This window comes from Bos indicus x Bos taurus, chromosome 22 (assembly GCF_003369695.1).
Source record: "Bos indicus x Bos taurus breed Angus x Brahman F1 hybrid chromosome 22, Bos_hybrid_MaternalHap_v2.0, whole genome shotgun sequence".
In the NCBI taxonomy this organism is placed as follows: Eukaryota; Metazoa; Chordata; class Mammalia; order Artiodactyla; family Bovidae; genus Bos; species Bos indicus x Bos taurus.
The window spans coordinates 24,782,838-24,808,589 of record NC_040097.1 but is presented as its reverse complement, the minus strand read 5'-3'; the positions used below and the strand labels follow the sequence as shown (position 1 = coordinate 24,808,589).

Genomic DNA, 25,752 nt, shown 5'->3' with positions numbered 1-25,752 from the left:
TTTTGAGGGGGAAATATATTTTCCTTATATTTCATTTTATTGTGAAGGGCGGTGTGAAGATTCTTAACCAAGTCTCTGATCCAGTTCCTTCACATGGTATGAATGCCATGAATACCGCATTCTTTATATGGCCATCTGTCAAAACAGCAGTGTCCAGATGAATCAATCTGAATTACAGATGTGTTAATAAATCCCTTTGATAAACTTAAATGTTCAGTTAAAAACAAGCATGGAAGTCCCTTAAAAGTCACATTGACTGTTTTGTATTTTTTCTAGATTACATGGCAGTTGTGCATATCTTTAAAAAATGACATTGATGAAGTCAGTTATTTGTAAATGTTCAGGAAGAGCAGCTGGTATCCACTAGTGTTTACTACAAAAGAAAATCTAAAGCTTTCACTTGAAACTTTACCTGTTCGCAAGAGAGTTGGGAAAGAAAAAATGACAAAGCTGTCATATTAACCGGCTTACACCTGTCCCTTGAGAGACATGCTTACTGATCTCGAATTGGTGTACAGCTCCTTTATCATGGTTTAAGAAGCTTGGAAGCTCTAGATTCTAAGAGCTATTGTGACAGTTCTTACTTGTGTATTTGTTCAACTCTTGGCCAGATGTGATGACTTGTGTCACTAAATAACATAGTATTTTGGTTGAACTGCCAAGAATACATCTGAACAGGTATTAGTCAAAGAATTAATCGCATCAGAAACTTGATACTATTTTAAATGACAAAAGCATGCTTACATTTTTCTCAAAAGGAAATAAGTGGTTTAGATAAATCTCAGGTTCATGACATGATTCAAACAAGGTCGTATGAGAATGGGTACTTTAGAGTATAATTAAATAGGAAGAGTCTTAAGATGGTAATGCTGGTTCAATGAAATTCTCAATGGTACTGTTGTAAATTCTAGCTTTTTGACGAGAAAAGTACCATGAAAAAGAAAAGACTCAAACTATAGTCTTTTAAAATCCACAGCAGCCTTGACCTTTACTGTGAAAGCTTAACTGCACATTCCTTATCAATCAAAACTAAATTAAAATGAAGTAAGAGAAAGCACATACATTAAGCTTTGCAAAATTGTGACATTAATATTCCAGCTATGTCACCTTCGCCTGCATCGGGATTGAGCAAGGGTGAAAGAGAGAGAGAAATCAATTCCACGAATTTTGGAGAATGTCAGAGTAAGGATCCGCTGAAAACTTTCATTTCTGTATTATTACTCATCCTGTTTGATGTTCCCATTGGTCTGGGGGTGGGAAGAAACTCAGAAAAAGGAGGGAAGAAAGAGGGATGCCAGGAACAGAAGTGTTTGGGACTTTCTTGTTGACCAAGCCTAGATCAAAGACAAGGTGAAGTAAAAAAGTGATAGGCATGTTGTAACCAAGTCTGCAAATATGTTGTGTGTCTGTAGTAATGGAGACACCAGGAGGGTTCTCTGCAAACCTGGTGATCCCATTGTCTCTAACGATCAAAGGAAGTCTTTTGACTGCTCTGTCGGGTTGTTGATGGCATTACAAAGGAAACGAGCTACTCTTCCTGTCCCCTGTACCAGTGCTTAGAATAAAGAGAGCTGGATGAGATTTTCTTAGCTCTTCTTGATTTAGACTGGGAAAAATAAAAAGGCGATAGTAATATCAGAAAGTTGGTTCTACCCTGCTACCTCCTAAAAACTTAATTCTAATAAAATCTTCCTGAAATGAAGAAGAGAACAAAAACAAACATTTGGGGGGAGTAGTTTAGAAACTGTAATGCCATTGGGAATAAGTGGCAGCAGAGGACAGAGAAGATAAAATAATTCTGTAATGTGTTTCGGTACTGATTGATCACCAAAGTTCTATATTTGGTACATGGTATTTGGTTGGTGGAAGAATATAATTGTCAAAATACTCAAGTTCAAGGGCCAAAAGACTTTCTTTGTAACTTATCTGTGTTTGTGTGTGTTTTCCTGAAGGTTCATTGTTTGCATCTTCTGCACCCTTGGGGTCTGTCACTGGGCATCTTCATTTTCAATCGGAAGCTCTTTAAGTAAATTTGCCGTTTGCTTATTTCTGAGAAGAATTTTTTTTCCCCAATGGGCTAAGCTGTTTGATAAGCCTAAGTCTGTTGCTACATTTGGTGTCACTATAGAATGGACAAGTGTTCTGGTGTTACATGATGCTGTGATAAAAATAAAAATTGGTCTGGGCTGGAGGTCTCTGCAGAGGTCTTTGCTTGTTCACAGAAAAGTTCAGCTATTTTCAGGCAGACTCTGCCAAGAACCTTGTGTTGGCTGGAAAGCACCCATGGTCTATTTTGGTAATAATTCTCCTGCTTGAGTGAACCTAAGACGGAGACTCAAGTTGATTTAATTTGTTGTTTCAATGAGGCTATTACAGCAAATACCCTTTAGCCAGCTACTCAAACAGAAAGAAAATATTGTTACCTTAGCACGCTCAAGAAAATACCATTCTCAAATTGTGTTTCTGGGAGTACTGTGATGTAGCTTAACTCCATGTACCATGGCGTCTGACAGCTTAGCCCAGGCAATTATAATGAAATGTGTTGGATAAGAAGATTCATTGAAAGCACAGCATTAAGATAGCTCAAGCACAAATATTGGATTCAGGCTCCTCTGACTTGGATTTACCTGTTCATTTAGTTTCTTTTCTCTTGACATATTCATTCACTGTCATTTTAAGCTTATGGGTGAGTCCCCAAAGTGGGACATCTGTCACCTGCTTGAAATCTGAAAAGCCACCTTCTTCTTCCCATTGCCATTGTACAAAATCAGAGAAGGTGGAAACTAAATTCTTAGTATCTACACACTCCTTTAGCCCCAAAGCCAAGGAATTAAAGAAACCAGAAATTCTGCAGAGCAGTATTTGAAAATCTCTTTTAGGATTCACAGCCACTAAATTATTTTTTTTCTCTTTAAATAAAAGATTGGTCATCTTATAGACTATAAAACACACTACAAATACACTAAAATATTAAGTAAGAATTAAATAGGAATAACCCTTTTTTATTACCTTAGTTAAGTCATAATGGTGTATAGGACAGTCTCATGTACAGTAAGCATGGTCTTACGGAAATTTCTTTAAACAAAAAATGAGATTTCCATTTCAAAACCCTGAACTGTTACTGCATTTTGAAAGTAAAATATCAAGTTATTGGCTAATAAATTAGTACTTACAATGTTGAAATATAGGCAAATCATGGAGTAAAAAACTCATTTAGTGATGAAATATGGTTCATTTTCATAGAACAATTTGTTGTTGCAAATTGTAAATTGTTCATTTACATAGAACAATTGATCTTAAGGATATAGAAGGCTGGCTACTTTTTGGTAATAGTAGTGAAATCATAGTAAATGTTCTAAATTGGGAAATATTAGGATGTTTGAGAGTAACTAGTTTGGCAAAAATGACCTAACAGATCATATTATCAGTGTGCTAGTCTTGGTTACTTTAAGGAAAAACAGAAGCGGTGTTGTTTTTTTAATAGTTTTTGCCATAAGCTGTTTTTTTTCATCTTGTAGTTTATAACATCGGCACTTAACAGGTCTCCTGACTCCTCGTCCCCAGCCTCCGCATCAGAGGTCAGTCTGACTTAGCATGAACTCCTTCCTCAGATATGGGCACCCACTTTGTGGTGCAGAGCATGATAATTTTAATTTACTAAATTCCTCTTGCAACAATACCCAGGAGAGTGGCGAGCACTGACTGCAGCCTTCATCAGGGATAATTTCTTGATGAGGAACTATCAAACAGTGATTAGTCCTTTGGAAAAAAGAAACAAAAAACAACACTTCAGGCTCAATGACTGTCCCCACCATTTATTTTCGCTCACCGTCCTCTTTTATTTCACCTGTCCAGATTATTTTGTTTGCTTGTCTGTGTTTGAAAACTGTCATCCATTCAAGCACGGTCAGTATTGGTCCTGTGACTATGTTCGCCTTAGGGCTCTGATTCCTTTTATCACAGAAATAATCTCTCTTCCTCTCTCTTCTCTGCAGTTCCAGATTATCAAGAACAGGACATCTTCCTCTGGAGAAAAGAGACCGGATTTGGATTTAGGATTCTGGGTGGCAATGAACCAGGGGAACCTGTGAGTCTCTTGTCTCCCTGCCCCATCCTGTCCCTCACAGTACTAATTTCTAAGAATTCAAACCCAATTGGCAGCAGTGACAGATCACCAAGATTCGAGTTCCACTAGGTGCACCCAAAACTCTTTCCATCTTTTGAAAAAAAAAGTTTGATTTACAATGTTGGTGTTAATTTCTGCTATTCAGCAAAGTGACTCAGTTATATATATATGTATCTTCTCTGGCTCTTTCATCTTAACCAGTGGGAGTTATTCTTTGGGTTTTGTGGAGCTCTTTCTGTCTTGAGGAAGAAGAGACTAGATCCTTTCTAAAGAGTGTGTATTCATGTTTGTGGAGGGCGGCAGCTGCAGCATCTGTAGCTCCCTATCAAAGAAACAGAAACCAAAAAAAGCAAAACAGGAATAGACATCAACTGAGAACACAATGGCCTGATCCTTCTGGGCAATTCTGTTAAATCTGCCAGCAGGTCGTTGGCTTTGTATATTGAGTAGCTAGGACATAGAAGGCACTTCACAAGGCATTATGAGAGATTAGAGAAAGTAGGAGCACTCTCTTTACAAAATTAGAGAAAGAACCCTGAACAAGGATCAGGAGACATTTAATCTCTCCGGGCCTCATCTTTAGAGTACATTGAGGAGACCACCGTGAGATTCTTTTGAAAGGGGAAAAAAGAACTAAAGATAAGTATTGTTCAAATTTTCCTCATCACAGTAAAAATAGTTATCATTTCTTGTCTGCTTACTATGTGCCAGTTGCTATGCCAAAGGCTTTTAACGTACATCCTTCTCATGTATGCATCAAATCTATGAATTTACCCCCATTTTCAAATCATGAAATAAAGACACAGAAAGATTAATGTGATCTTGCCTGGGATCACAGAGTTAGTAAATGGAGGGCCTGGAAAGGCTGTGATTCCAGAGTCCGTATTCTTAACCGCTCTTCTACCAAAGTTCTTTGTAAAAGATACATGTCATGTAAAGACCGTTGTGCATTATTACCTAGTGAGAAGGCAAGGAAAACAGATGTTTTAGCTAAAGTTTGTAATGTGCTCAGTCACTCAGTTGTGTCTGACTCTTAGCAACTCCACAGACTGTAGCCTGCCAGCCTCCTCTGTCCGTGGTATTTTCCAGGCAAGAATACTGGAGTGGGTTGTCATTTCTTTATCTTGGGGATCTTCCCGACCCAGGGATCGAACCTGTGTCTCTTGTATCTCCTGCATTGCAGGCAGATTCTTTACCACTGTGCCACCTGTGAAGTTTAGTGACCGGTTAATATAACAATACCAAGACACTAAAAATAAAGACCTGTTCTGCATGCCAATGCTATAGACTATGGAAATAGGGATGCCCAACCAGACTTTGCTTGATTCACCCTTTCATTTAACAGTATTTATCATGCATTCCCTATTGCTAGGCACATGCTGACCTTTAAAGAAAAGTTGTATTACTGTTATACTTAGCAGAATTTTCTGAATAGAAGGCTTATAGAAAAGGAGAAAAGGTTTTGCCCATGAAGGGAGTAAAATGATTGATTTCTGCAAAGGGGAAAAAAGAATGAGTCATCAGCAAACCACAGATAAATGTCAAGGAAGCAAACAACAAAAGGTTATTTTTTTGCACCACTTAAGAATTATTGTACCACCTAGCACAGCAGCTAGAACCCAGTGAAGGGCACGGATACAGACACAAATGAATGGGCTGAATTTTGCTCAGAGATGTGAAGGCCATCATTACACAGACAAGCCTTGTTTTATTAAGCTTTGCAAAAATTACATTTTTTTGCAAGTTGGAGTTTGGTGCCAACTTTCCATTGTCAGATGATGGTTAGCATTTTTTACCACTTAAGTTTTTTTTTTTTTTTTTTAAATTAAGGTATGTAATACCTTAATTTTTAGACATACTATTGCACACTTACTAAACTACAGTATCTGTGTTTGTTTGAGCAGTTAGTCGTGTCCAACTCTTTGTGACCCCATTGTCTGTAGCCCACCAGGCTCCCATGACCATGGAATTTCCCAGGCAAGAATACTGGAGCAGGTTGCCATTTTTATCTCTAGGGGGTCTGTCTGACCCAGGGATTGAATCCGTCTCTCTTGGGTCTCCTGAATTGGCAGGCAGATTCTTTACCACCAGCGCCGGGTAAACATAACTTGTATGCATTGGGGAGAAAAATCATGTGACTCACTTTGTGGTGATACTTGCTTTATTGCGGTGATCCAGAACTGAACCCACAATGTCACCAAGGTGTGCCTGTAATAGTCAACCAAAAAGGTTAGTGTTTCATCTATCATCTAATTACTCAACAGATTTATATTGGTCACATCGTACCACTGGGTGCTGCTGATACAGACGGCCGTCTGAGGTCTGGGGATGAATTAATCTGTGTGGATGGGACACCAGTCATTGGAAAATCACACCAGCTTGTGGTCCAGCTTATGCAACAAGCCGCCAAGCAAGGCCACGTCAATCTAACGGTGCGGCGTAAAGTGGTGTTTGCGGGTATGTTTTTCATTCATTCCTTTAGACATTGCCTTGTCACTTTATGCACAGAAGAGGCCCCCTTCCTGTGTCTGCCTCCTCAAGCATCTATTTTAGCAAATATTTGCAAATGTGATTAAGCACAGAATTTCCAGATGGTTTGCTTCTCTCAAACCCTGCAAAACCACTGTCACTCAAAAGTACTGTAATGTGCCAGCCGTGCATATCCAACAAAGGCTTTTAGAGCAAAGCTAGTTGAATATATGGTTACGTCCCTCCATCCCCTTGCCAACCAGAACTTAGTCGTTGTCTTCATTTGATGAGGATTCTCAACAAAAGAGGTCACTGTGACAGGTGAATTGTAGCACCCAAATAAGAGAGCAAAAATCAGTCTCATGCTGCCAAATAAGCTTATAAAAAGTTACTCTATTGTTGACAGTCATATGTATTAAACTATTTTAATTTTTTACTTTTTCTCTATAAGAAAGCCGTATGGCTAGCCAGTTTTAGGTACTCTTTGATTTCTTCCTCTACACCCAGAAGTCCTATACGTTCTTAACTCAAATATAACCTGTTTTGTAAAACCCTTGGCAATTCTCTACTCCCTCCAACTGCCTGCTGATTTTAGCCTTCCTTTCTTGCCATACTTGGCAATCATGGTTTACTTCTGTGTTAGAATCTGCCATTTTGAGACAGTCCATGGAGTGTCTTCCTTTCGCATTCATTCATCACCTTTGTTGGCAGCCCCTACCTCCAGGTATTCAAGACAACCCAGAATGCTGAAGAAAGAAATTCCATGTTATATCAGTGGAATTACTGAAAAAGTATGACATGAAATTTTATGAATTCTCCATAGCTATGGTACTAGTGAAACAGCTACTTACCAAATAAAATCAACTGGCTCCTTGTTTAGGAAAAATTAGTAGAACTCACTTCAATGGTATATAATTAATTTCAAAAAAATTAAGACATCAGGGTCCAGTGTGAAAGCCCTGCTACCTGTTGCCGCCATGGAAAGCAGTGTTAATCATTTATGTCCTGAGAGCTCGTTTATGGTGTCAGGATAACATGGTGTCCCGTGTAGCCAGAAGCAATCAGAAATGATTTTAGAGATGAGTTGAAAACTTTTTATTTCACTGGTCCAGATAAAAATAATAGAACAATGAGATGTTTGTTTCAGATTTATTTTTTTAAATTTTAAATATTGGGGTTTTTAAGCTCTTGGGTAAAAAGGCATATTAAATCTTTGAAGAGACATAAGGCTCAGTGAAATAAGCCAGTCACAAAAGGACAAAAATGGTATGCTTATACCTCTATGAGGTGCCTAGAGTAGTCAATGTATAGACAGAAAGAATGGTGGCTGCCAGGGGTTGGTGATTAGTGATTAGTTGCCAGGGAAAGTGATTAGTGTTTAAAAGATAACAAAACTTCAGTTTCAGAAGATGAAAATTTCTGGAGATAGCTGGTGGGGATGGTTGGACAACAGTGTTTCTGTACTTCGTGCCACTGAAGGATACATCTAAATGGTTACAATAATAAGTTTTAGGTTCTGTATATTCTACTACTATAAAATGAAATCTATGAAAGGAGATGCTTTAGGGAATAAATTTAGTAGTCCTATCCAAAATCTGAACCCATATTTTGCTTTTGGCATGAAAAATGAGTGGTCCCACCTACTTTTGTGGCTATCTAGGAGTGGTTTACCCTGCCACTTGATAAAGCAATAAAACTGGAATTTGATAAAATGAATTCTGAGGGAGGTTAATGTATCCAATTCTGTGATCAGAGTGGATCACTGACATCTGGAATCTGGGAAGAAAAGTGAAGTATACCTCTGACAGGTGTTGTCAGGAATCCTGCAGTAGGGAGGTCATAATGGTGCTGTCAACTTACAGTCTCTCTGATGGAAAAAGCAGAAGCAGAGCTGAGCAGAAATGTGACTTGAGGGTAATGACAACTTGAATGCAGATATGTCTCTGAGGCAAAGATGGTGGGCCACATCTTATGCTTCCTTCAATGGGTCGTTTCTGTTTGTTTCATTGAAGTCTTACTGCTGTACAATATCACATATGTTACAAGTGTATAATACAGTGATTCACAATTTTTAAAGGTTATACTCTGTTTGTGAAATGAAGTGAAAAATCGCTTAGTCATGTCCAACTCTTTGCAACCTCATGGACTGTAGCCTGCCAGGCTCCTCTGTCATGGAATTCTCCAGGCAAGAATACCAGAGTGGGTAGCCATTCCCTTCTCCAGGGGATCTTCCCAACCCAGAGATCAAACTCAAGTCTTCTGCATTGCAGGCAGATTCTTTTCCATCTGAACCACCAGGGAAGCCCATTTATAGTTATTATAAAATACTGGCTATATTGCAACATTGTAGAATATATCTTTATAGCTCATTTTATACCTAATAGTTTGTACCTCTTACTCCCCTACCCCTATCCTGCCCCTCCGCCCATCTTCTGCCCTCCGATAACTGCTAGTTTGTTCTCTGTACGTTTGTCTGCTTCTTTTTTGTTAATCCACTAGTTGGGTGTATTTTTTAGATTCTACACATAAGTGATGCCATGCAATATTTGTTTTCTCTGTCTGACTTATTTCACTTAGCATAATGCCAAGGGGTCATTTTTCGATCTGTGAGGCAGGAAATATTTCAGAATGGGCCAGTCTTGCTGCAGATTTGAGTCCAAATACAGATGCTGAGACACAGTATGCCCTAAATGTAACAGACTCTGGGTGTCCCCTTTGTTCTCCCATGGTATCGATGTCTGCAGATCCTGAATGTAAATACTAATGAGAGTGGTTTTCAGTTCCTGTGTCTCAGTTATGTGAGGCCAGGTGCTGTCATAGCTGTCACTCTCTTGGTTTGATTGTGGAGTGGATGGGGGAAGGAGGAAGGGGTTGACAGGGCACATTTCTTGCAAAGGCGGGTAACCAAGAGGTACGTCTCTTGCACAGCCCCCAAAACCGAGAACGAGGTACCCTCGCCAGCCTCATCCCATCACAGTAGCAACCAGCCGGCCTCGCTGACGGAGGAGAAGCGGACCCCGCAGGGCAGCCAGAACTCCCTGAACACGGTGAGCTCAGGCAGTGGCAGCACCAGTGGCATCGGCAGTGGCGGCGGTGGCGGCAGCGGTGTGGTGAGCACCGTGGTCCAGCCCTATGACGTGGAGATCCGGCGCGGCGAGAACGAGGGCTTCGGCTTTGTCATCGTGTCATCGGTGAGCAGGCCCGAGGCCGGCACGACGTTCGGTGAGTGTGGTCACTTCTGCTCCCCAGCGTTTCCTGGGGTGACTGTTCTCTGGAGAGGGAAAGACGAGCCAGAATCTCATTAACAGAAATGCTTGTCATGCTTTCCGCTTCAGGTAATGAAAGTCTTAATTGGGGACGGACTTTATTGGGTAGCTTTTCCCCTCCTGAAGGTTGGGATTTTTTTTTTAACTCTTCAGCTTCCATTCTGGTGGCACGTTCACAGGCAGACAACGTCATGCATAGGTGAAATTTGCAAAGAAGCCCCTTGACAGGATAAACTGTGAGAAATTCTTGCCAGAGAGAGACCTTTGCAAGGTCCTGAGCAGGGTATCAATCATAGCAGTTGTCTCAGAAGGTCTCCGCATTTTTAAAAGAAGCATATGGTTTTAGAAATAAATGCCTGGGGGGAAAAATAGAGGTGTGAGGAGTAAAAAATATACATGCAATGCCCTTTCCATCTTATCTGTGTCCTTCCTCTACTCTACCTATCTCCATCTGAAATTTTAAAATTTTAATTTAAAATAATATGTTTACTGTTGCCTGGTGGAGAATCTAATTAAAATCTGAGTGCAGAGCTGTTTGTCTTCACTGCCCTTGAATTCTAGCAGGGGTGGTTGTCCTGTCTCATCCAGATGTTGGGGGTTTCAGCAGAGAGTGGAGAAGCGCAACTGTCACCCTCTCACAAGGTCAGCTCTCTGCAGGGTGCATGGGCTGAGACAATAGGAAGCCAGGTGATTCTAGGAACTAGGAATCACGAGTCTTCCTACTAGAATGGATCATAAGTATGTACTCCAGAACTGATCCACCTTCTTCATTAAATAAAATGTCATTTGTTGTTTTCCCCAAGCACATTTGTTAGTTAATATGGAATATGATGGGAGATGGGAAGGGCTGTGAAACATGCTTCAGCTCTGTCTCCAAATGGCCTACCCACAAGGAGTCTGAGGACCAGTGGTCCAGGTCGCTTGCTGGCTAACATCAGCTAGGTGCTCCATCCTGTTGGATTTCTGCTCTGGTACAACTCTGTTTGTCTCCATTTAGTCTTGGTACTTTGCTTCCTGCTAAAGTCATGTCCCTTTAAGGTGCAAACTTCAGGGGACAGTGCGTCAAGCCAGGTCTGTGCATGTGTGGCTGCAATAACAAACACGCATTACTAACAGTGCCTCTCTGAGCTCTGTTAATAGCATTATCACAGCATGTTGTGGGTATTGGGTGACTTGACCTCAAGGCAGGGTGGTTTTCTGGCTTGTTTCTCCATTAGTTTTGAAGACTTTTCAGTCCAATTTGAAAAGAAAAGAAAAGCAGAGGGGACAAAGACATCTCAAGTTATTTTCTTCAGATCTGCAATTTGTCCCTATGCACCCGGTGATATTCTCAGAATTTGAGTTCTCAGTTTCTCCTTCTAGAATGAAACAACAGATATGTCTGGTGGGAGGTTTTGTGTTGTTAACAAATATCGAATGTCTTCACTCACAGTTTGGTGTCTGATTGTTTTCCTCCAACTTCTACAATGAGCAAATTAAACTGTCCCTAATACCTTGCATGTGAGCTCTCTCCTGAGCTATGCAGACTTTCCTCCCACCTGCTGTATGATACCTTTCCCATGGACTTGTCCTTGGGGATGGGCTAAACTTAATCAAGACCTTGAATTTGAGTATGGAGGCTTTCCACCACACCTGCTTGTTGCTTTCCAGAAGACTGTTTAACTCTCTTTTGAAAAATTCTTTAACTTTAACCTTAACATCCAGTGATACAGACTCAGGCAAATATGCTGAAATTCAAAGCAATTGCAGCTCATTTCCCATACATTTTATCCTTACGCTCTGAATTAGGATGGAAGAGCCTTCTCTTTCAGGGTTTCCCATGTTAGTTTTGTCACCCTTTCCCAAAGATGGCTCAACTACCTAACTATCTTTACAGAAAGACAAACTCTCAAAATCAGTGGACGTGCCCAAGGAAGTTTACAACTCAGTATGCAAGTATCTGGAAACACTAGATCAGGCCTCAAAGCCTATTTTCCACCTCTCTTCTAAAAGTTACCAGTCACTCTTGGTTGTGACATGAAGTGCCTCAGAGCACACAGTAAACTTTCTTCTTCAAATGCACTTTTCCTGATTTTTCCCGTCAGAGCTGTGTAGTAACTGAGGAGGACAAAGGAAATGATTAAAGAAAAAGGGTTGAGGAATGATTTGAACCTAGCTTCAGATCACTGTCCTCCATCTGAGTATGTACTAGATTTTCTTATGGCTTTGAGGGGATTTCTTTGAGGAAGAAGGAGGATTTCAGAGCTAATGAGCCATTTGGGCCCTTCTCTGAAAGCCCGCGAGAGCAGCTGATTGAGCAAAGGTCATAAAAGGAAAAACGCGTGTCAAGGTTGGGTGCTTTCTTGGCTCGTCTCGTAATTACGCCCCTTTGCTAAAGCTTTCCTCATGCTGGATAGCAGGCAGAAAGTCTACGTGTTCGCCTCTGCGGTGTTTTCAGATTGGATTTTTGGCACTGTTGGACTCTCTGACCTCACTAGACACCCAGGGGTTGTGTTTTCTAAATGGAGGAAGAACAAAACATTGGCAGAAGCGTAAGCAACAGCTGGCAAAAAGGAAGTGACATGAACACAGAATGTGCGAAAGCTTCCACCCCAGCTCTGGGTTTCATGTTTGAAGTCCCCACATAAGCCCACAGCAAGTTACTTTGGGGGCTCTTGAGAATCTTTGGAAATGGCTAAAGATCCCAAATTTTGCCACTGATAGAGGAAAGCTGGGGTGTCCCCCTCATTTTTAATCGGGAAAGGACTGCAGCGATGAACTATCATTTAGGGTTGTAACTCTTTACACAAACGCCTGAAACTTTGCCAATGTTTTGACCCTCGGCACAGAGTTCTCCTTTAATAACATTTGCTTAATGCTTTAATTAATTAACACTTAACCTTCTCTTTCCCTTTTCAACCCTTTTTCTCCTCCCTTCACTCTATTCCCATGTAACGTTAAAAAAAAAAAATTAAAACTGACTATCAAAGCAGGCAATGCATGTGTGGCCATGCCTCACAAAATAGGTCGGATTATTGAGGGGAGCCCTGCTGACCGATGCGGCAAGCTGAAAGTGGGAGACCGGATCTTGGCAGTAAATGGATGTTCCATCACCAACAAATCCCACTCTGACATTGTCAACCTCATCAAGGAAGCGGGCAACACAGTCACCCTCCGCATCATCCCTGGGGATGGTAAAGTATACCTCTCGCGTGTGTCTCTGTCTCTCTCTCTCTCTTCGTTCTTATTCTGTCTTTGGTGTTCATGTAATTGAATAGTGTTGACTTAGAGACAGTCCTCTCCGACCCTCTCTGAGTATACCCATCAAGCACTCATGAGCCACTGTTACTAAATCTTACCTCACCGTCTTGACTTTATCCTCTTGCCCAGGGACCCTGTCTTGCTACAGAGATAAACATATCAGAAAATTTTTAACTCTCTCCAATTTATTTTGGCTGTGGTGCCCTTGTCTTTAAAACAACAGAATAGTTTGGGTATAGGTGGTAAAACTTGCCTGATATTCTACCTGGAAATTATAGACTTTTTTAAAAAAACAGGAATGTAAAATCTGAGTGTACAGTATGATGATATCATAAAACCTATGTAAGGACAGTGGAGAGCCAATGCTGGTGTTTTTTTGTTTTTGTTTTGTTTTCGATCAGACTAAGTGAATGTATCCATGTTTTTTATTTAATAGGAGGTTATTAGAATTTGTGCTATATGATTTGTCTCTACTTTTTGCATGTGGATGAAGAAAGAATAAAATCTCAGTATTTTCAGTATTTTGACAGGCTTCCATTAAACTAGGCCTGTTCATATTTATTTGGTTTATATGGTTCAATTCAGATCTTTGATTCTTTTATAACAGTGGTGATTCTGCCCCTTGAGGGACATTTGACATTGTCTGGAGTAGGTACTAAATGATAATCTAGCGGGTAGAGACCAAGGACACTTCTAAACATCCTGCAGTACACAGGACAGCCCCCACTACCAAACGTTTTCCAGCAAAAAATATCAGTACTTACTTTATTATTCTTGCTGCTAAGTCACTTCAGTCGTGTCCGACTCTTTGTGACCCCATAGACAGCAGCCCACAAGGCTCCCCCGTCCTTGGGATTCTCCAGGCAAGAACACTGGAGTGGGTTGCCATTTCCTTCTCCAAGGCAGGAAAGTGAAAAGTGAGAGTGAAGTCGCTCAGTCATGTCTAACTCTTAGCAACCCCCTGGACTGCAGCCTACCAGGCTCCTCCATCCATGAGATTTTCTAGGCAAGAGTACTGGAGTGGGGTGCCATTGCCTTCTCCAAATTACTCTTACATACTATATTATTATAGTATATAATACTTATTATATTATAGTTACTTATTTTATTATTATTTAATAAAAATGGAGTTGATACACTAATGTCTCTAAGAACCTTCAGAGAATTAAGTCCTGTATACTGACTTCCTTCTAAGCAGATTTTGCCCTTGGGAAAAAAGTGATATTTTTCCCAGAATGTTTCAGTGCCTTTTTTTTTTTTTTCATTCTTACTATATATTTATAAAATAAAATATATTCCAAAGTCAGTGGTTATTTCTCGAGAGACAACTGTGGTTTATGGTTATAGTGTGATAAAATTCTATGCCACTGATCTGTAAAATAAGAAAATCAGAAGTTTTATCTGAAAGTAATTCACCAGATCAACATTTTTATCTACTAATTGCTAGAAAGTGAGCCATGTTAGTTTAAAATTTGAGTACTATAGCCTGTGCATTTCAGAAGATGTAAGTCTAAAACCAAACAATAAATATTTGAAAATTGTTCATTCTAAGAACAGGGATATTTCACTGTACCAGAAATACCCGCTGCCAAATGTGGAGGGAAAAAATAGCTCCTTGAATGATGGTCTATTTCAGCCTGCCTCAAATGCATGGTTAGTAATTTACCATCTGGTCTAGAGTCCATTCTACCAAATCACCACTCTGGAAAGCTATTAGAATTTAGGAAAGTGGTCACAAGATGATATAACCTAGGTTCCTAATGGAAAAGATGAAGGAAGCTAGGAAAATTTGGTGACAAATGGTGGAGAGAGCCTAATGTAGTATATAAATTTAGATACATTTATCTCCATACTGTGGTGAGATTTCAGAAAATTAATTCAAAAGAAATGAACACAGGATATAACGTGCTGAGTCTATGTTGGTTAGTCTGTGGGAATGAAAATTTCCAAAAAGGAAGGAAGGAGAGAAAGAGCTCCTTGAGGGAAGAGCTTAGAAAAGAATTCACAATCAGGAAAGATAAATATGCAGAAGCAACTTATACTCCTGTGCACGTACTTGTTGACTTAAATTAATATTGGGCAAGGGAAAGTATTTTTTGAGAACCTGAACACCAACAACTGGAGAGCAAGATAGATTATCCAATAACATTTGTCAATAAAAAGATGTTTTTTAAAACCACAGTCCTTCAAAAGTGTAAAATTTGAACAGAGCTATCACAGGCTGTCTTGGTGAGAAGAAAGTAGATGTTAAAGTTGATACAGTGTAGTTAAGGATTGATGTGCTGCTGAGGATGTGATTTCATCACAAGATATTTCAGGAATTCACCACCATGATAATAAAACTCTTCACCAATTATTTTGTCATTTTCAAAGTGCAGGTAAAGGGAATCAAGTCTGACAGAAAGTGGATTTCTAATACTCATCTTTGTGCAGGTAAAGGGAATCAAGTCTGGCAGAGGGTGGATTTCTAATACTCATCTTTAAAGTGGGGCCAAAAATTGCCATCTTGGAAGTTAGAATGAAGGCAGTAGGGTTAGATTTCTGGAGAGATGCTGAAGCAATCCATGAGGATTTTACAAGAACCTATAGAACAGAGAGTGACCTTTGCAATCTGATGAAGAGAAAATCATGCTGGATCCACTTCCTCTCCATAAAAGTGTGCTGGACATGGTAGATTGTAAGGTAAAAGGAAGGCATTCTCTCCATGTCAGAAAGTTCTGGTCTCCTTCAGTCTCTTACTCTAGTGTTTAATGGACTAGCCCAGAGACATTTTGTTGAGTGATCTTCATAAAAAAACTGAAGTCCTTCATCGGAGTGGCTCAGGAGCTCTTAGAAATCCATCTTGTTCAGGGTACTGTTCTCAGAAACACAAGGAGCCACTTCAGGAAGAGGCACTCTTATGAGCCAGACAGAAAGAGATAAGCTGACCAAACTTGGAGGAGATGAGGCTAAACACTTTATATTAGTTTCTGGGCTAGTTACTTGTTCATTATGGAGTTGAAGACTAACTCATCCTTTCTTTGCACAGCTCCTCAAAGGGGAACTTAAAAAGCAAAGTAGTCTTGAAATAATATCACAACGTGGTTGAGCAATTTTAACAGTTCTTAGCGGTTATTTTTATCAGACAAGGATTGAACTGCAGTCATCATTTTCACACTGTCATTGAATACTTGTGTTTTCTGATTTTATCCTGTCATGTCAGTCATATTTCAATTCAGGATAAATGTTTGCAAAATGTATATTCAAAGATGCCTCTAATAGATAACCCATTTACTATTAATGGAGTCATGAATTAAGGAGAGATCACATATACTTAATGACTGAGAATGGCCCTAAATGAAATTCACAACCAAAATATTAATATATGGTTTAAAGGAATAAACCATACCTGGCATTAGTCCCCAAGTGACTTTTATATACATATTTTTCCCTTCTATTTTACATAAGGCATCATAACCATTTAAAAAATTTTCTTACTACAAACTGTTTTAGTTTTCTCACTAAAAAATGATCAAATTAAAAAAAAGAGGACGATGCACCCTTGATTGGGCCATGCTGGGAACTTACTCCGTATCCATTGGCTGTGCCTTGTGGCAATTCTTCCCCAACCAGGAACCATACCCATGCCTCCTGCAATGGAAGCATGGGATCAAGATCGACTGTTTTCCAGGGAAGCAGCATGCTCATGTTCGTTCCTCTTGTCATCAGTCACCTGATTTCTCCAGCTTCACTTCTCTCCTCACTCTCTTTCTCCCATTCCCCTCTCACCGTTCTGTCTCTGCTAGCCCCCTCCAACAAAAGCTTTGAAACATGACCCCCCTTGATTTGGGCACTATTGTGTCATTCACAGTTCTCAGACAGGCATGTTCAGGGGGGTTCTCACCATCCTAGGCTTTTACGACCTTTGGGAAGAGGCTGGGAGGTGGAGTGAGGGCAGAGCCTCTTCCCCTGTGAGAGGTGGACAGCTGGATAGGAAATTTATCATGGCAACACAGAAAGGCCCACAGACTGGCTTACGTACTGAATTTGAACTTGAATTCTGGCAAGTCAGAGCACACATGCCTCCTACTACTGGAGTGTATAGAGATACCCTGTGAAGTCTGTGAGTGAGACTAATCAGACAGAGCAGATCCTGACTGAGCCAGGCTCTCATGGAATCATCAGATTGAGTCAAGTTCAAACTAATGAAAATATTTATGAAATTAAAAATACATTATTTAGGGACTTACTTGGAGGTCCAGTGGTTAAGTATCCATGCTTCCGCTGCATGGGGCGTGGGTTTGATCCCTGGTTGGGGAACTAAGGTCCTGCTTGCCCCGTGGTGCACCCTAAATAAATAAATGATAAAAATAAAAGACATTATTTAAATATAGTCTCTTTTCCCTGAAGTCTTTTTAGTTTTTAATTTTTTCTTTTTATTGACGTATAGTTAGTTAACAACGCTGTGTTAGTTTCTGGTGCACAACAAAGTGACTCAGTTATACGTGTTTATGTATCTGTTTCTGTACTTCACATCTCTCTGACTTAAAGTATTTACTTGTATAGGAAGTAAGGCTTGGTGACACAGGTAATGCCATTTCTTTGGCAAAGGTAGATATGATAGCTAACATATACTCAGGCAAGAAGAACAGAGTTTCTATCATACACATTTTAAAAGCCTCCCCAAACTTTTCAAATATTTATGGGATTTAAATTTTCAAATGCTTCCTTCAGGTGTTTATTACATATGTGTTTATGCATTAAAATATTTATGAATAGAATGATTGTATCCATTGTCTATTTGCTTGGCCTTGTAATGTGGTTCTGTAAGGGCAGCTAAGGTTATTAACATGGGAGCAAGGTTAGAATGGTAATCACTTGTCACGGAGATAAGTTGAAACCCAAGATAGAAGCTCCTTTCAGAAGTTAGTGCCCTGGTTTAGCACAGCACCGTGACGGTGCCTTGAGAGGTAGGATATGCTCCTCTCGATACGTGATTGCTGTGGAAACGGTAGTAATATCCATTTTCATTCTCCCAGGAGAGTTAAAGCAGGTATAAACACTGTTTAAGAAAGCACATAGGGCACTTGCTGGAATTTATCATGAAAACAGTCAACCTGTCCACCTGCCTTAAGAGTTCCACAAGTCAAATACATTGACAGTCCTTTTTAAAACTGTTGCTAGGGTGTATATTATATCAGACCCGTCTTTTGTGTTTATTCTTTTATATGGGGGACATTTTACTTTGGACTAGAGATAGAAATTTGTGAGGATGGGCTTCAACTCCGTAGTTTTAAAAGCTGGAGAGAATTTCAGCACACACTGTCTTGGTTTGATTCTAAATGAAGACTTAAAAGCTCATTTAAATATATATATATAACATTATAGATCTTTTAAAAAGCATCCTGGAAATTGAGGATATGCTAAAAGTTAATAGTGCTTGAAAATGACCCAGGAAATCTAGAAGTCAAAACCAGAGTGTTTTGTATTTTAATTCATCTGTGATACAACTTAGTGAAGTTGGTATTTATACAGGAAGGTAAAAGTACTTGCTTGTTAAGAAGGAAATGTACCAATCACATCAAATTTCCTTGATCCCTGAATAATTCCCTTGTAAACAGAGTGAAACTAAAAGTTAACTATCAGGCAGGCCCTGGGTTTAATTGCCAGTGCCTCCACTTGCTCTCTGGATGACCTTGGACATATTGCCTACTTTTTGTAAGCCTCAGCGTCTTCAGCTTTAAAATGGGCATAATTAATCGCACCTATTTCTTTGAGTTATGAGGATGAAATGAAACAGTGCATGTGGGAAGGAACCGTACACGGTGTGTGGCACATTGGAAATTATTGAAATATGGTGGTTGTTCATAGATTAAGAAAAACAAAGGAGAAAAATTCAGTGGGCTCGCTCAAATAGGCACTTGCATACCAAATGTTAATTTCCGAAATGCTTAACGTTAAGCTTCAACTCAGAACAGATTTGCATATAAATATTTGAAAATAGCAAAGGAATGATGGGAGGAAAATAAATAAAAGAATTCTACTTATACGTATGTTGAGTGGTTATCTGTTACATCTCATCAAACCTTGAAAATGGCAGAAGTACTAAAAAGGCTTGAGAATAGGATCTGATCTGCCTAGAAAACTCTGGCTACCAAAAACACCCAAGAACTCTAAAGGGGAACCTCTGCACAATTCAGTAATTATAATCACTCTAATTACAAGGAAACTTTCTTTTTGGTATCCTGATGGTGATTTCCCCATGGCCCAAGCAATCTTGTGATTTCCCAGAGAGTCTCCATAAAATTAATTACAGTACATAATATGAAGTTTTTTTAAAGGACCAATACATGTTTATGAAACTTCTGGCAAGTCACATTGACAGGCTTTGCAGTCTACTAGTCCTAGGTAGGGGCACAGCAGGTAGACTTTATGAAATACCACTTCAGTTTATCACCTTGGTTGTGCCGGTTAACTGCGGTCATAAAAACAGACTAATATTATGCTCTTAATATTGTGATAACGGTAATAAATACATGCCACCCATAAAAAAGATGGTCTTCAATTTTTGAGCAGTTTTTATGTGCCGGGCACGAGCCCAAACACTTTTCCTCCCAGGTGGTCTTTGCATCAGTGTTCTTAGATACTTCTGTTATTCTGTATGTGTAGATGAGGAAACTCAAGCATAGAAGGTCTAAGTAACTTTCCTTCAAATCCCAGCTAGTAAATTGCAAAGTTTGGGTTGCAAAGCCAGGTAGTCTGAGTCTAGTCTCTGACCTTGTAACCAGAACACCCAACGAGCTTGAGAAGCACCACGTCCCCCTCTTGGAGGGTCCCAAGGTATACTGGCACCATTAAGGGTCCATAGGGAACACAAAACACAGACATGCAAAAACACTTCTGTCTCATCCACTGGTTTTCACCCCTGCTTGACCACAGATTACTGTTCCCTCAGATTCTGGTGCAGCAGTTGGTAGAACAGGTTCTGTGGGAGACATCGTTCTGAAGCATGAACTGGATTCACAGTTTTTGTTCACCTGATTGCGTTACATTTTCTTACTAATCTTGCACCACCACTATCCAGATCATAAGCTTTAGGGCTGGAATAGAAACTGTTAAAGTAATATTTCAACTGTCTCATTTTGCAGAGAGTTTAAAAAACTTAAACCCATTTCCACAGTAATAAATACAGAATAGAAACAGTAGCAAGGGCACTGGCTGCAGTCAGTGTATGTTGAGTGCTTACTATATGTCAGATACAGTGCTACGCGTTTCATATACTTTACTCCAAGGAAAGGGATGATGATTGTCATCATCCCTTTCAAGGAAAAGAAGACATACAGATAGTGAGTCAAGGACAAAGAGGTTTGAACCCGGGTCTGATCTCCAGCCCTTTGCCTTTAACAGCTATTTGTAATGAAAATAGAATAACGGAAAGTCAGATCTAAGCTGAGTAGCATTTTTAGCAAAGTACAATGGAAGATAGAGCACAAATAAGTGGGATTAGTGAGATATCCATAGAAACTCCGTTATACGTGGTGGGTAGATACATGTATTCCACAAACTATGGAGTGCCTACTGCAAACCTCAGAACTCCTAGAAACTTCTAGACTTCATGGTACACTGTGAAGTAAAGGGGTAGTTTACAGGCTAATCTAAGAACTTCACCCCCACATTTAGCATTTTCTTGATTAGAAAATGTGTGGCAGGTTCCAAAGTGTCAATCTAAAAATAAATTCAAATAGTGCAGCTTACTCATCATTGTTTATTATCTGCCTTGATCTTAATGGAGAAATAATTAGTAAAAGAACATAAGACTGATACTATGTAAATTATTTTAATATATTTTTATATATGCACGTCGGTTAGCAGTCTGTAGGCATGTTCATGAATGTTTTCAAATCCTAGGTTTCCAAGCTCCCAGAGATTAATGAAGATGTTTATGAATGTGTTTAGTGAAGAAGAAAGTCAATTTACATAAGAATACAATCATATTTGTTACATTAGGGTGGCTTCCTGATTCGTACAACTTAGATTTACATACTGGCTCTGACTAATCCAAGTTTTAAAAATAACTCTTCATGAGTGATACTAGGCAAGATCTCACAAGAATTCCACATTTTTAGTTGTGTTTCATTAAAAGCTTTGGGGAAGAAAGTAGATGTTCTCTGTATGTATATTTATTAGTAGCAAGAAGTTAGAACACTGACTATTCACATGAGAAAATCAAGCAGACTCACTAAAGATCACCGATAAATTGCAGGGACATTAGCAGAGACATTTATTATTAGCCTGTAAAAGTCTGGGAAATAATTTTGCAGTGATTTGATGGGACTGCCCTTTTCAAGTGATGGGGGAAGAGTGAAAGGCACCTACATTGGCTATGATTTTTAAAGTACCATTTTCTTGGCAAACTCTTTATTTCATTTGTGGAGATACCTAGTTGGAGGAGTGTCATGGGGGTGTACATGGCTCACATCATAGAAGATCTTAGAACGGTTCTTTACACTCTTGTTTAGAAATTCAAGTCAGAACATTTTGAAATGGTGACAGAGAATTCAGATGTCATTCAGGTGTGGGGCTTCTGCACACCTGATTTGATGATGTCTTCTCCAGGGCCTTCATTTCATGATGTTCTCTCTTACCCTGCAGAGTCTTCAAATGCCACTCTGCTGACCAATGCGGAGAAGATAGCCACCATCACCACCACACACACCCCTTCGCAGCAAGGAGCCCAGGAGACCAGGTCAGACATGACTTTGGCTTCTTTTGTTACTTTCAGGGGAAAAAAGTAACTCTTGGTGGTGTGATGATACTGCTCTTTGATTCTTTCTCAGGCTCTCCACGGCTTGCTCTTATATATATTTTTTCTCTTGCTTTGGCAGGAATACCACCAAACCAAAGCCAGAATCTCAGTTTGAATTCAAAGCACCCCAGGCAACACAGGTGAGGACTGTTTCTCTTTTTGCCTTATTGGCTTTGTGCATTTCCTTCCAATTTCCTGAAGCTCTTTTTACCAGGTATCTTATAAGGTACTTGCAATTAACATAAATAACCTTTTATGTACTAAATATATACTAAACATAAACTCACATTGGGTTATCAAGTAAATAACATTACTTTACTACCTTTGAAAAATATCCCTAGACATCCTTTTTCTGGAGGCAGGGGACAAGGAGGACCAAACAAAATAAAATGCTACCAATTATCTCAATAATAGGTGATCAGAGAAAGCAAAACAGGAGATAGCTGGTCTTGGTATTCGTAAAGGCGTTTATGTCAAGAAAATGTCTTTTGGTTAAGCTGTTTCTCAGACTTGTGAATTTCAGGTGAGGCTCCTAAAGCTACCTACCTGTCCCACAAGGTGGTAATGGAGGGTGCACACGTGATAATAAGTGAAGCAGATTTGGGAAACATTGGGTGATACAGAGTTAAGTAGGTTTTTTTTTGTTCTTCCTCCCCCTCACTGGCCTTCTCAAAGCCTTTCCTAATCTTTTCCCAATTCTCCTAACCAGCATAGGAACCACTGTCAGGATGTGTGGGGCTTGCCGTTGCTATCCAAATGATGAGATATTTTAGGGCCTTGGGCAGGGAGGCTAAAACACCAGCGATGTGCAGGATGGTATTATTTAATGAAGGATTTTTCTTGCCACAAATGCAAGTCACAGCCTCACTGATTAAATTTTAATATATGCATGTTGGTATGCAATCTGTATGCACACTCATGAATGTTTTCACATTCTGGATCTCCAAACTCCTAAGGTTAATTGATATTAATAAACAATTAGAAACCACCAAGAAGGGGATACAAATTGTGCCTTTGGGTCAAATGAGCCATAATGGAGAGTGTTTGGGGAAAGAGAGAGAAATGTGTGTCAATTTAAGTCCTCCCAGAATAACTGCGTTTAATTTCTTTGAATAGGAGCAAGATTTTTACACTGTGGAGCTGGAAAGAGGAGCCAAGGGATTTGGTTTCAGTCTTCGAGGAGGTCGAGAGTATAACATGGACCTCTACGTTCTGCGCTTAGCAGAGGATGGTCCTGCCGAAAGGTGTGGGAAGATGAAGGTAAGTAAGGGAGAGGCATCTGGGATGGACGTGAATAAGTCATCTGCAGTGACTTCTTGACATCTTATGATTAGGGCCTGCACGCTCGTGAGCATTACATGTTTCTACAGCTTTTCATCTCTCCCTCAAGCTTAGATGTATCTACCAGAATTAGGTGAGCTCTTTCAACTCTGGCATTGAATAAAGGATTAAAATCACCCATGAACTTAATAAAGTGGATATTGTCTGAATCCCATTTCCAAATCCCAATCCCATTTTCCATCTCTTATACTTAATCTCATATTCAGTTCAGTTCAGTTCAGTCTCTCAGTCGTGTCCGACTCTTTCCGACCCCATGAATTGCAGCACCAACTCCTGGAGTTCACTCAAACTCATGTCCATGGAGTCGGTGATGCCATCCAGCCATCTCATCCTCTGTCGTCCCCTTCTCCTCCTGCCCCCAATCCCTCCTAGCATCAGAGTGTTTTCCAATGAGTTAACTCTTCCCATGAGGTGGCCAAAGTATTGGCGTTTCAGCCTCAGCATCATTCCTTCCAGAGAACACCCAGGACTGATCCCCTTTAGAATGGACTGGTTGGATCTCCTTGCAGTCCAAGGGACTCTCAAGAGTCTTCTCCAACACCACAGTTCAAAAGCATCAATTCTTTGGCGCTCAGCCTTCTTCACAGTCCAACTCTCACATCCATACATGACCACGGGAAAAACCATAGCCTTGACTAGACGGACCTTTGTTGGCAAAGTAATGTCTCTGCTTTTGAATATGCTATCTAGGTTGGTCATAACTTTCCTTCCAAGGAATAAGCATCTTTTAATTTCATGGCTGCAATCACCATCTGCAGTGATTCTGGAGCCCCAAAAAATAAAGTCAGCCACTGTTTCCCGATCTATTTCTTATGCAGTGATGGGACCAGATGCCATGATCTTAGTTTTCTGAATGTTGAGCTTTAAGCCACCTTTTCGACTCTCCTCTTTCACTTTCATCAAGAGGCTTTTTAGTTCCTCTTCACTTTCTGCCATAAGGGTGGTGTCATCTGCATATCTGAGGTTATGATATTTCTCCCAGCAATCTTGATTCCAGCTTGTGCTTCTTCCAGCCTTACTTCCCTGGAATTCCTGGATATCCCAGCATGCTTTGAGAGCAGGAAGCCATGTGGTTCTGTAGGTTCTGGGTGGTGAGCTCCGTTCAGTCTCTCACTACTCACTGCCACATTTCCCTGGCCTCAGGAATGAGTTAACTGTCTTTCTTAACAGTGGACCAAGGACACCATAGCATGAATATTCAAGATCATTTGGTATTACTCAGTAATGCAAATTTTAAATGCACACATGCCAAAAAAACCACTGAGTTCTATTTCGATATCTAATATCTCCTACCACGTATGAATATGTTGCTCTTCTGGGCAGATCAAATGATTTTTAAAAAATCATTTGTTCATTATATCTAGGGGGCATAGATTGAGACATACATAGGGAGCAGTTTGGAAGGAATTAAAAGAAATCAAGAGTCAGATCAGGAAAGGAAAAAAGTGAATAAAATTAGTCCTGAGCAGAAAGGGCGGAAAGTGACCAAAGATAAGGAATTTAATACTTGTAACTTAAGACAGAATCTTGAAGTTTATATTTCTGAAGACTGAATTTTTTAATAAGATTTTTTTAATTGAGAAAGTAGACCAGGAATGTGATTTTTTAGAATTAGATAAAAAAATGATGCATAGTAAGAATATAATTTCCAAGGTCAAATTATGTACCAGTTTCTTATATATCCTTCCTCTATATATACACATGCATAATTTGTGCATATATAGTGGTATATAGTCCTTTTGTTCATATTTCAAACACATGGATTTTGCTTTTAGCACCCCACTCCAGTATTCTTGCCTAGAAAATCCCATGGACAGAGGGGCCTGGTGGGCTGCAGTCCATGGGGTCGCTAGGAGTCGGACACGACTGAGCGACCTCACTTTATTTTTTCGCTTTCATGCATTGGAGAAGGAAATGGCAACCCACTCCAGTGTTCTTGCCTGGAGAATCCCAGGGACGGGGGAACCTGGTGGGCTGCCATCTATGGGGTCGCACAGAGTCGGACATGACTGAAGCAACTTAGCAGCAGTTACTCATTTAAAAAAGTTTCTGATTGAAAGAAATACCATTATTATATTTTGTATCATGTTATCTAGTTCACATGACATACTGTAACATTTAATTGGACCTCAACATGAAAGGCATGAGTTGTTATCCTCCCCTTACTCAGATAGGAAATGAACTGCAAAAAAGTAGAGAACTTAGCCAAGATCACTTAGCTAACAAGTGATAGGACTCAAATTCAGTGCCTTAAACTCCAGCACCAGTCTTTTTCTCTTCTGCCTTCTAGAATATGTGCTTCTTGAGAGGAAGTATCTGGCCTGTCTTGTTCACTCCTTTACCTCCAGCGTATTAGCAGTCAGTGTATCAGCCCGGAGTGTGGTCTCATCTGAAGGCTCCTCTAGGGAAGGATTTGCCTCTAAAGCTTCATGGTTGTTGTCAGGATCAGTGCAGCTTGGGCTGTTGGCCCAAGCCCTCTCTCGTTTCAGTACCATAGGCTCTGTCACAACATGCATCAGAATAGA

General features: G+C 39.9%; 1 protein-coding gene across 23 annotated transcripts in view; it reads left to right on the top strand.

Annotated features, from left to right (window-relative positions):
* MAGI1 (membrane associated guanylate kinase, WW and PDZ domain containing 1) overlaps nt 1–25,752 on the top strand; it is a 639,211-nt gene that overhangs the window by 605,151 nt on the left and 8,308 nt on the right. For 9 of the 23 annotated variants that reach the window (XM_027523580.1, XM_027523577.1, XM_027523575.1 and 6 more), the window contains 8 exons: nt 1,099–1,182; nt 3,996–4,087; nt 6,391–6,583; nt 9,524–9,817; nt 12,831–13,034; nt 21,733–21,826; nt 21,966–22,026; nt 23,003–23,146. In XM_027523580.1, the coding sequence (XP_027379381.1) occupies nt 1,099–1,182; nt 3,996–4,087; nt 6,391–6,583; nt 9,524–9,817; nt 12,831–13,034; nt 21,733–21,826; nt 21,966–22,026; nt 23,003–23,146 (1,166 nt within the window). The remainder of the gene's footprint in view (nt 1–1,098; nt 1,183–3,995; nt 4,088–6,390; nt 6,584–9,523; nt 9,818–12,830; nt 13,035–21,732; nt 21,827–21,965; nt 22,027–23,002; nt 23,147–25,752) is intronic. The other 14 variants (XM_027523581.1, XM_027523576.1, XM_027523594.1 and 11 more) reach the window with 7 other exon arrangements.